Here is a 12,375-nt window from a genome sequence, read left to right as displayed (position 1 = left end):
TAAGCCAAGGTGTGAGGTAGTGGTATCCTTTCAAAATACTTAAAATGTCCATAATTTTATATTATTCTTTTAAATTAATTGGTGTATATAAATATAGAAATCTAAAGCAGTTTAACACGCATCCTATACATATAGGTCAAAATTTGTTGGAGATAGTAAAAGTAAAGAATAATTAGTGTAACAACAGTTAATGGCCAAAGTAAGAAACAATAAAGAATATGTAAAAGTGGGGTTAGTAGAAATTGAAATATATATCTAATAAAATCATCAAACACTTTTGGTTGCTTTGAATATACAAATTTGATAGAAAAATCGATGTACTATTATTGTACAACACCTAGTTTAATGGTCATTAACTAGCTAATTAAAAATACACCTTTAAGTGTTCAACAAAGACTATTAAGCAGTAATTAAGTAAATAATCTCACAAAATTCAAGAAGTACAAAGCATGAAATGTCAAAGTTGAACTAAGAGAAAAAGTCTTGTTTGTAGTGCAAAAAGGATCAAATTAATTAAATTTTATTCTAGAAGAAAGAATAATACCATTGACTTATAATCACAAGCCTAACATAAGTTCTAACCCATCAAATCCAACGTTGAACAATCAACTTTATATTAAAATCTTCCATTTTAAATGGCATATAGTAATATTATTACATTTTATTTTCTATTAATATATTCTATGCACCATGCAAAACCTAAAGTATTACCTCTCTCAACACCCTACAATAACAAACTTCCGTTGGAGTCCAACACAAACATGGTTCTCAACTTGGTACTTTCTAGTCATTACATTAACTTCCTACACCATCTTGTCCTTTTTCCTCCACCACACACTCACCTTCCTCCTCCCGAACCGCCGTGGCTTCTACATCCCCCTCGGCCCCATCCCCGCCATCCACAACCTCCTAGTCTCACTCCTTTCCATCACCATCTTCATAGGTACTCTCCTTTCCACTACTGCTGAAATCCACGACAACACGCGTTGGCTTTGGCGTTCCACCCACCTCCGTACCACCCCCGTTAAATGGCTCCTTTGCTTCCCACCCGGGACTCGTCCCACGGGCCGTGTCTTCTTTTGGTCCTACACATTATACCTCTCTCGTCTCTTCCTTCACCTCCCCCAAACCTTCCTCAAAATCCTTAAACGTCGTCATGTTACGTTCTTCCACGTCTTGAACCAATCCTCTCTTTTGCTCATGTCCTACCTATGGCTCGAATTCTCTCAATCTTTTCAAGTGCTCGCGATACTTCTCTTAACCTTGCTATACGGCGTCGTTTATGGATACAGGTTTTGTGTTGTTGTTGGTTTTCCAAAACCTAGGTTTCTGTTTCTTGTAAACTGTCTAGTTGTGTTGTTGGTTTGCAACTTAATTTGCCACGTTGGAGTGTTGTTGTTACATTTTTTTGGTGGTAATAAAGGAGGGTGTAACGGTATAGGAGCTTGGTTGTTTAATTCCGTGTGTAACGGGTTAATATTTCTTGTGTTTTTTAAGGATTTTAAGTAGAGGTTTAGTAGAACAAGTTTGCTAGATGATGATTCTTCAACTCATCATCATTCGTCAAGACACGTTAAAGAAAAGGAGACGTGAGTTGTCCATCGATTTTAGTAGAGCAACTCAACCAAAAGATTAAGCTAATGGTTGAAACCAAACAATATGTTTTATACAGCTGGTGATTGCGGTCTAAAGCCGGCGTTTTCGTTTTCCGTTTGTGTGCTACCTTAGGACTGCATTAGTACATTGGTACTAAATCAACGATTGAAACAAATTAACTAATTTATTAACCATGGCATGTTGCCTACGTAAAAAATACAGTAGAATTTGTAGATTACAATGGAGTAGTGGTATTTTGTTGACTAATTACCAATATTCGTATGATATTATGCTACGTATTTAATCTTGATTCATACTTGGTCTTTGTGATGCCTGATCAGGTTATTTATTTATAAGCATCTTATGTCACCCCTTAATTAATTTACTTTCTTACTTTCTTTTTATGAATCGAAGTAATCCTTCCGTTCCAAGTAGAGGTGTCAAAACCGAACTGAACCGAACAAAATCATCCGTTTTGAATTGTAATCGATCCGATTTGATCTGATAAACTCTACGCCCAAACCCGATTTGTAACCGAACTGAACTCAACCCAAATTCGAATTTAACCCGATTTGAACTTAACCCAGCACCGATTTAATCCGACTTGAACTCAACCCGACACCGATTTGAGCCGAATCGAACTCAAATCGAACCAATTTGACCCAACTTGAACTCAATCTGAACCGAAATTGACCCGACAAACACCCGATTCAATCCGATCTGTTTTTTATACGAACTGATATTAACCCGACCTGATTTTGACTTTACATGATTTCAAACTAACCATGACTTTAAACCTAACTTATTATTTAAACATATATCAATGACACGATATGGAAAATAACACATGAATAACTTGATATCGACCCAATAACAATATATATATATATATATATGTGTATATATAAACTCAATAATTACTCTTGTTTCGAGGTTTTATGGAATCCCTCGGGATACAGGTCTTGAATATAGCCGGACAGCCGCAGACACCTGTAAAACAACGAATATTCCGTTTGAAAGAATATTCGCTTCCGATGATTAAGTTAGTGATCGAAAAACGAAAATATTTAGAGAGAGAAAGTAGAGAGAAGTTAGAGCAATTTCTATGCAATAAAGATGTCTTAATCCACCCCTCCCATCATAAATGATTGGGGTATTTATAGGGGTGGAAATGTGTGTCATCTAGGGTTTAGTGACCTAGAATGGTGTGCTCTGATTAGCGGGGCAATCAGGTAGGGACAGGTGTCCTATGGGGGCGCCGTCATGACGCCCTTTTCGGGATTTGGGCCTCCAAATGTAAGGAGGCCTTTTCTCTTTCAGGAGCTCCTATGTTTGGCCATATGTCATCTTTTTATTAGGACATGTGTCACCCTTTTATTGAGCCACGTGTCACTATAGGATTGGACCACGTGGTGGGATATATTTTACCCTAAACATTTTCCCCTCAGAGGGAGTGGCTCATACGTACCATATGGACCGCCTCCTCTGATTTTCACTTGTCCAGATATGTCCTAGTACTAGGCTCATGAGAAATTCTTTTGGAAGGGGCGGACTGTACTGTCCGTCTGAATTCGGGGAGAATCCTCTTTGGGCTAAATGCTCTAGGCCGTCCGCCTGATCTCACTTGGGGCTAAAGCCTTAAAATCAGACGGGCGAGTGGTGCCGCCTGCTAGTAGGTGAGGCACCTGCCTTCCGTATTTTTTGGACCAACGGTTCACATTAAGTGACGTGGCCGTTTATTCTGACATGTCGTTTGAATAACCATACGCCTTCTCCATCTTTATTCACGGAGCGATTTTTTAACTGTTTGGGCTTCTAGGTTTAGGTTTTTCAAAAAGAGTCATTTGAGCTTCTAGGCGGGAAAAGTAATTTTACCATTTTAACCCCATAAATTTCGCCTATATATAGAACTTGTTTGACTTCATAAAATCACTTTGGAACTTTGCGTTTCCTAGAAAGAGGTCAGAGCTTCTAGAGAGAGAAAGTGACTTTTCTTCCCAAATCTTCGAGAGCTCCGCCGTGAGCTTGAGTTTTCTGTTCGAGTTTCTTGCATTTGCCGGTCAGTTCATCAAGATCTTTAAAGTTCCTCAAGTTTTTTACTTGTACAGAGGTAACCGTCTACTTCTTTTACTTTTTACTTTTCCATATACTTGTTTTTATTTTTAAACACAAACTGGCACAACACTCTGATTCGTCCGTTTCTCCTCATGAGGTCGGCCGTTCGCCTGGGACTAAGGAATCTAGAGTGGATGGAGCCGACTCCTCCTCTCTTTGGAGTGGGTCCATTTCTAGTGTGTACCAACTCACCCCCACCTATTCTTCTCTGTCCCTGCAGTCGAACATGGCGCGTACGAGGTAAACGTACGAGCGTAATGCAGCAAGAAACCCGGACGGCAGTATGGTCGATCCTTTAGTTCCCAATAATCCAAATGATACGGACAGGGAGAATACAGACGTTATATTCAATGGTAGTGCCTGTTCGGTAGTGGAGGTAACTGCCTCCTCGTCCAGGAAACATGTCCAACAAAATACAACTTCTCAGTCTTCTTCCAGACGGACCAGGGAAGGAGAAAATGTGGCATCTGGCCAAATTCGGTACAATGCCTTTAACAATACACCAGCTCGGTCCTGATGCCGTCCAAGCTGCTATCTTTTGAGAGGCCTCCTACTTCACTTCAAGCGGATGCTAGGTCCGGCCGAGGGGGGTCGTCCGACCAAAATCCCCAATAACCCTCAACACAAATTACCAGGTCGGCCAGGCCACAGACCGGGATCTACATCTCTGAATCGTCCGACTTGCCCCCTCGAAGCGTTCCTCCTTTTGGAAATCAAGCGGACGCTGATGAGGGAAAAAAAGATAAGGGCAAGAGACCCTTGGTGCCAGAGGGCACCGTTGTTACTGAGGCTGACCAAGGCTCCAAGGGAGGAAGCTCGGCCGAGGTCGCTGCTTTGGATACATTGTTGTCTTCAGAGTTTAGTTCGGCTAGGGCCCTGGAACCTCAAGCTTCTGAGCAGGAAGCTGAAAATACGGACGCTGATCAAGCGGCCGAAGAGCCCAACGTCGTAAATTTCATAAACCCATACGCCTGTATTATTGGCAATGTGGCACTGGGCTTTCTGAACCATAAATTCGAGGAGTTCAAGGAATTCCTCAAACTTGGAAGGGGTTACCACATCTCGGCACCAAGGCTTTCGTACACAGTGGCCGCCTAGGAAGGCGAGTCACAAAGGAGGAAATGTTAGCGTTTATCGCGCATCCTTAGAGGTGGGACTTCGCTTCCCTTTACATTCGTTTGTCTAGGATCTGCTGGACAAATATAATATTGCCATTTTCAGCTAGTGCCGAACTGCTGGGTAAACATATTCGGCTACTTGGTGACGTGCCTTAGGCAAGGCATGACCCCTAACGTCCCGATTTTTTGCAAAATTCACTCTATGGTGCGACTGGATGTAGAGGCGAACGGATGACTAGTTTTGAATACCCATAAAGATTACCTGGTAGTTATACACAAGCCATCCAAGTGGCGTGACTAGAAGCACCGATTCTACCGCATTAAAACCAAAGACGTGGAGTTCAACTTGTGGATGAATCGCTTCAATGCCGAGCCTATCCAACTCGGACGGGGGATTCATTAGCCCACCTAGCCACCCATCCATTCTAACAATCAGTTCCAACTCGACTATTTCAAGGTCAAAAAGGTGATCAGGAATGGGAAGTCTACGTCCATTCCGACCCATTGGATTCCACTGGCCGACTGGCTTAAGGATCCAGTGTTCATGTCGGCCTGCAGCCTATACCAGAACTATCCTCAAGGTGGAAACTTTGTGACTTCCACGTTCAAATGTTTTTGTAACTTGAAAATATTCTAACACTTGACTTTTGTCTTCTTATCAGACGAAGCTTTCTTTAAGTTGGACGCCGAGTAGAAAGGGGAAACAGACATATCCGACTTCAGCCTAGAGCGTTACAAGTTTTGTCAATAGCAGTACAAATAGGCTAAGGAGGTAATGAAAGTTGTACCTTTTTTTTTATTTTTATTTTTTTTTGTGCCGAGCTGATATGTTAGGAAGGGTATTCTTCCTAATATTACTCGGAAATGCCTCTTTTCATATATTGTCGAGTTGGTATGTTGGGAAGGATATCTTCTCCAATTTTACTCGGACTGAAAGGAATGGTGTCCTTCCAACAAGTGTATTCTTCCGATAGAGGGTTCAGAATTATTACAGAGCTAATTCTTTAGTAAGGTCAAGTGATCGGAATGCCTAGGTGGAGGCCGCTTCCGATCAATAATATCAATATACAATTGATGTTACAACTTAATCTTAACTGAACCCTTCGGGTCGAACCCAATCGAACCACCGATCCGAGACGACGAATTAATCCGAAAGGACTTAATGAGTCAACAGAGTTTTACGAATACAGACGCCGGAAATCGAGCCTAGGGCGTCGAGACCGAGCGTCGCAAAATCACAAGCAACAAGTATGAGCGTAGCCGTAGCTAGGCTAGGCTAGCTCATCGCAAGCCTAGGCGCCCCATGTGTGTGCTAGGCGCACCATGGTGTACTAGGCACTATCGCAGCCTAGGCGCGGCCTGGCAGCCTATCGCAAGCAATGGGCGCACCAGGCGCACCTAGCAACCCATCGCAGCTCTCGCAACCCTAACAAGTGGCTGGGGACCATTGCTGCCCATTGCAGCACCAGGCGCACCATCGCAGGCACTAGGTGCTGCGTGCGTGCGTGCTTGGCATGGCAGCACCATCGCAGGCACCAGGTGCACCATCGCAGGCACTGGGTGCTGCGTGCGTGCGTGCCTGGCATGGCAGCACCATCGCTGGCACCAAGTGCTAGCATGGGTGCCTGCCTAACATTGGCGCAACATGTATGCTGGCTTGTGTGCTAGCCTTTGCGTGGCAGCACCAATTATCGCACCATGCATATGCGAGAGCCTGGGCGCCAGCATAGTACTAGGCCATGCACAGCAGCCCAACATCACCACGCACCAAGGCAGCTATGTGATGCGTGGGCGTGCGTGTGGTGCGAGGCCAATGCACGCTGTGCATGACTAGTGCGCATGGTGCGTGGCTAGTGCGTGTGCGAGAGATGCTGCGAAGGTGTGTGCGTGGTGTGCAAGGCAAAGGGGGCCAGCATGCGTGGCTCACTAGCAGCACGCATGCTGGGTGTGTGAGCATGTGCGAAGGGTGAAGCGTGGATGCGTGTGGTGCATGGGATGCCAGTGGCAGCACCAGCGCCAGCACGCACCAGCGCCTAGCACTGGCACGCACCAACGCTTAGCACTGGCACGCACCAGCGCCTAGCACTGGCACGCACCAGCGCCAAGCATCGCCCAGCACCAAGCAGCACTGCCTGGCTGGGATGCGAATGCTGCTAGTGGGTTGGTGCTAGCTAGGCTGGGCATGCTGGCAGTGCCAGCTGGCTGCCAGCCCAGCAGCATGCTTGAGGCGGTTTTGTTAGGAGAGTGGGGACCAAGGCTTAGAGCCATGCCTTGGGGAGCAAGGCAATGGTCCCCCCCAAGGTATATGGTCCTCACCTAACTCTCTCTCTCCCCTTGACACTTGTTGCATTGTGATTGTGTTTATTTATTAATTTATCTTAGAAATAAATTAATTAGAAAAATTACTCATTCTCCCACATTGGTTGTGGGATGAAGTTCAAGGGTTCATTTCCCTATAAATACCAAGCTTGGGTATTGGGAAATGAATAACCTTGAGTGGAATTAAAAAGGCAACTCTAAGAAAGAGTAAACCTTTGATACGTAAAACTCATAGTTATTTTGTCCGGGTCTTGACTAACCTTCAATGCTTAGGACGCTCGGGTCGGGTCGAGGGTACGATCCGTCGGAGATCTCGTCTTTTCGGGATTTTGAAGTAAGAGCTCTTTGGGAGCGAAGCATGTGTCAAAGGTATAATTCTTGTTCTTAATCTTGTTTGATTAAGTTTATTATGCTTGTTAATTGTTTTAATTAAGGGGCGGGTCTTGGTGGGTTTCCTTCCGCGTAGTGTCGGGTCACTACGAAACCCTACACGGACGTAATTTCTTATTTAGAAAATTTCTCTGTTTTTCTAGGCGTCAACTCCCAGGCAAAAGTGGAAGCAATCGGCCTGTAGACATCTGATTGTGTCTCCCCAAAATCCAAACCCAGTGATGAGTATCTTTCACGTCTTTTAAACACAAGATAGATGAAGGGTAGAACAGTCTCGTGAATTTCCCTTTAGCCTTGATCATGTCCCTAACTTTTCCTTAAATGATTTAATCCAAAATAATTCATTTCGTGCCTTTAAACCCAAAATCATTCATTTTGTGTTCTTAAAATCATTTATTTCGTGTCCACTTTATAAAAAACGTCCAAGACAGGTTATTTTGGTCCATAATTATGGTCCAATTATTGTATAGTTGGATGGGGCTTGAGAATAGCTTTCCAACGATATATTATAAGCCCAAGTCCAACTTATGACGAATAAGTTATGGCCAAAATACTAAACCGAGCCCGAACCAAGCCTTGCCTGCGACCCAATGATCATGTGGAGGGTCCATTTACCTTAATCCTATTCCTAAACCCATTAAAATTTATTATAAGTTTCTAGAATCCTCTAGAAGGTTCTAATCTATCCTGTTTTCGAAAAGATAAAGATTTAAGAATTTTATATCGGATAAAACATTTTTTTTTCAATGATCCTAATCCCGGTCAAAATAGAATATGTACGGATATTTAGTTAACCCAATCCGATTGGGAATCAAAATCCGTATGCATTCTACCTTTTTGAAAATCATCGCTAGGCGACAGCACTATCGCGCCACGAAGGACCTGTCGCGCCACGATGGGACCTGTTTTACTTTGATTAGTTTTCTTACTCTTTTCTGATCCTTCTAACTCTCTTTTTTCCTATAAATAAAGGTCGTATCACCCCGCTTTCATTCACCAACAATCATCATCAATACCCTCTCTAATATTCTCTCTCTCTTCTTCATGTTCTTAGCCTAGCCTAAACACATCCCTACACACATCCTTGATACTCACCTCGATCAAACACCATACATCCTTCACGAGATTCAAATACTCCTTGCCCTTCTCGACGTTGCCTTCGACCTCGACGTGAAAGGTTGATAGTTCTGAGGGTTTGGTCCCAAATCTCTATTTCAATTATTATTTGATTTATTTATTTTGTTGATTTACTCTTTCTTGAAGTTACTAACGTGTTATTGTTTTGAGGGCAAGAAGGGAGGAGCATCAAAGTGAGTGGATCTACTATCCTTATTCCTCGATTTTGATATAAGAATCATGTTAGGATGTTATTATAATTCCTAGTATCATGTTAGGATGCTTTTATGAATTCTAGTATCATGTTAGGATGTTGATTATGATTCTAAGTATCATGTTTAGGATGTTGATTTTGATCGATAGTATCATGTTTAGGATAATGCTTTGATTACGATTTTATTAGTGACATGTGTTTCGGGGTTTTCTGATGTCCTGCGGGAGAGTTACAATTCCGGGACTGGTATCCTTGTGCCTGTACTTGAAAAACAACGGAGACTCCGCGTGGTGGGAGTTCCGCCTCCGACGATCAAGTTAGTACTTGTTTGGGGAGTAAATAAGTGCGAAAAAGTAAAGGTGAGAGATCTGGTTCCTCCAGGAGAGGAGTGATCAGTGTGTTTAGGCGTTTCTAGGTGAGAGTAATTATTGCTGATTACCCCTTTAATGGATTCATTAATGTATTTATAACCTTGGGAAGTGTGCCTAATTCTAGGGTTTTTGGAAAACCCTAGATCTGACTGGGCTGCTCCTAGGAAGTGGGCCTAGGAGGCCATTTTCCTAGGTGGAAAACAGCAGGCCACTTGGCATGGCATGATGGGTCCATGGTGGACAAATGGATGTGTGCCACGTGGCAGGCCCTGAGAGGTCCAAATGGAGGACACTTGGCAGGACCTGATTGGTCCACGTGGAATAGACTGATTGGGCAGGGAAAACCCCCTAGTCATTTGCCCCTCACAGGTGGCACGTGACTGGTCACATGTCACATGTGACAGGTGTCGGCCTGTAACACGCGACGACCTGCTACAGGTGTCGTCCTGTGATTGGCCGAGCGTTTTTCCACTTTTTTTTTTGAAGTTGGAGGTGACCCTTCGTATTTTCACTTCACCCTATATAAAGGCCTTGACCGAAGGTCTTTCGTTCACACTTTGCAATTTTTTCTGAGAACACTCGGACCCCTGAACTTGAGCTCTGACACTTTGGACTATTTTTAACCTGCCGACTTATTCTGACAAGCCGGCTGGTTTATTCCGAACGACTGCTCTTTCTACTTCCGCAATTCATAATTTTCAGATAACCGTCTGTTCTCTTGAACTCTGTGTATTCTTTTCTTTCAGTGAAATATGGTACCTCGAAAGCACCCGGCACGACCTAAGTTAGTGATTAGTCGGTCACCGGGGACGGCTGAATCTAGGACTAGGAGTGCCGCCTGCCCTTTTCTGCACCAAACTTTGCCCTGTGCCCCAAGTCCGACTGTCTCTGTGTGTGTGCAGGACACTATGGCCAGAACAAAGAGGACGGCCAGATATACTCACTCAGACGGCTCCTCATATTATGTTCCTGTGAGCGAGGTCTCGGACCGGTCGCCTGATGCTGTCAATACCCCAGGTGACTCTGTCACCGAGGATTCTGAGGAGGGGGTTAAGGTGGCCCCTTCTAATTTTTTTGTTGACTTAGCTGGTCAACAATCGAGCCCTCCTAAAGAAGAGGGGTCAGCCACCTCAGGGAGAGAGGAGTCGGGTTCTTTTTAGAGCTCGGGTGACTCTGAGTCCAGCTCTTCCAACCGGCATTCTCTCGACTCGGAAGAGAGGCACTCTCGGCTACACACAGCGAGAGAGTCTCACTCTGTTGAGAAGGGAGACAACTAGGCAGAGCCGGCTGCTTCCCGTAGGGAGTCGCACACTCCCTACTATTGCCATGTTCCAAAAGGTCGAATCAAGGCCATGAATGAACGAATAGAGACTTTTCTGACGAACCATGTGATGGGTCCGAATTTAGATTTATTTGTGCCGAATGCCGAAGATACAGTCGTCTGGCCCGAGGGGTCTAGTTACGGGGATGCCTGTTTTGGCTGCTATAAGGCGGCCATAAGGGCTGGACTCCGATTTCCCCTGCATCCGGCAGTTCAACAAATCCTCGACGGGTACGAGGTGGGGCTATGGCAGTTAGCCCCTAATTCTTGGTTTAACATCCTTGGCTATGTAGCCGGATGTGAAATGCATGGGGTGGAGCCGAATTTTGAGGCGTTCGCCCATATGAATTATTTAAGCCGAAGCCCCAAGGAAAGCGGTAACGGTTGGTACCAGATAACGAGCCACAAAGGCTATCTGATGACTAGGGGGAAGGAGAACAAGTGGAAGGATTGGAGAAACACTTTCCTCCTAGTCTCCAGCCCTGATAAACTCCTGAAAAAACGGTATAATAGGTGGAATAGGGATCCGCCTCTTCTGGCAGGCGGCTGTAGCATGCCGCTTGTTCCTCGTCGAGCAAGGGAAAAGATCCTTGACCAAGGACTCTTCAAAGTAGATATTAGAGCCAACTCTGCTACTGGGATACGAGAGCAGGTGCCTTTGAACTGCGTCCCTAAATTTAAATGGCTGTATGATAAATACTTCTTGGCCGCCTGTGGCCTAAGTAGTCGGTCCTCTAGAGGTAGCCGGCCTCTTGTGCCTCTATATGTATCATTCATTTTATTTTTAAATTTTTCCAACACTTTGTTGTGTTTATTTTGAGCCGAAGCTATGGATAATATTTCTGCATCCAAGAAGGCGGTCGCCCTTCTGTGGGCCTCCATCATGAGCCACAAGCGGTCCTCAACTGATTCTCCTGCCAAGGAGGCGCCCAAGGTGAGTTCTGAGCTTTCAGAGTTTTTCCTTGATATTCTTTCTTTACCAGTATTAACTTCCCGTGCTATTGCAGGCAGGCCTGTCCGTACCCTCTTCCTCCCAGCAGCCAGACTCAAAGGTTTGGAAAGTGAAGGCTGGGAGTACACCTGGCTCCTCTAAAAGCAGGCGGCTGATAAACAACCACAAAACCCCAAGAGTGGGGGAAAACAAGTACAAGTCCCAAGGGACAGTCGGCCTCCAAGAGGTCATACAATCCGGCTCTATTATACTTGTCTTAACCTCTTCTTCAATACTCTCTTCATGTTCTGATGTTTTCACTTCTGAATGAAGGCGGCCCTCAAGAACCGGACTTGGTCCAAATGGCCAAGTCTATGGTTAAGGCCATCCCTCTAGAGGAGAAGGATGCGGTTAAGGGAGTCGGCACCCTTGACCTGGACGGCATCATGGTCTCCTCTCCGAGGTAGACTTAGAAATTTTTAAAATGTTGATTGACTTTGCCTGCCGCCTGCTCTCTTCAAATTTGACGCCTGTTTTCCTTTTTCAGACTATGTTGTGTGTACACGGCTTTCGTAGGCCGATTAGCGCCAAAAACAAAGAGGTAAAAGCTGCAAAAGCCATGGTCGCCTCTGACTTTGACAAAGAAATGTTTCAAATTGCCCAAAATGAACTTTTGACAACTGATATTCTTTATTATCAGGCGGCTGCCACTTCGGAGATCAGACTCAAGTTGGAGGCGACCAATAAACAGAACCAAGAGCTGGAGAAGACGGTCAAAAGTCTCCAGGACGAATTGCGGCCGCTTAAGCATATTGCCCATAAGGCTGAAGGTCTCCAACAGTCTTTGGATAAGGTTAAGGAGCGCTTAGCGCAGCAGGAGGCGG

The 12,375-nt window shown here is 44.6% G+C and overlaps 1 protein-coding gene across 1 annotated transcript; it reads left to right on the top strand.

The window, feature by feature from the left end:
- Positions 1–513: 513 nt before the first annotated feature.
- On the top strand, positions 514–1,933 carry LOC110696779 (elongation of fatty acids protein 3-like). The gene has a single exon (XM_021874122.1). It carries the CDS (start codon positions 691–693, stop codon positions 1,507–1,509), a length of 819 nt encoding a protein of 272 aa, XP_021729814.1. The 5' UTR covers positions 514–690; the 3' UTR covers positions 1,510–1,933.
- Positions 1,934–12,375: the final 10,442 nt, after the last annotated feature.

The sequence above is a fragment of the Chenopodium quinoa genome, unplaced genomic scaffold, assembly GCF_001683475.1.
Source record: "Chenopodium quinoa cultivar QQ74 unplaced genomic scaffold, ASM168347v1, whole genome shotgun sequence".
NCBI lineage: Eukaryota > Viridiplantae > Streptophyta > Magnoliopsida > Caryophyllales > Amaranthaceae > Chenopodium > Chenopodium quinoa.
This window is presented reverse-complemented; position numbering and strand designations above follow the sequence as displayed.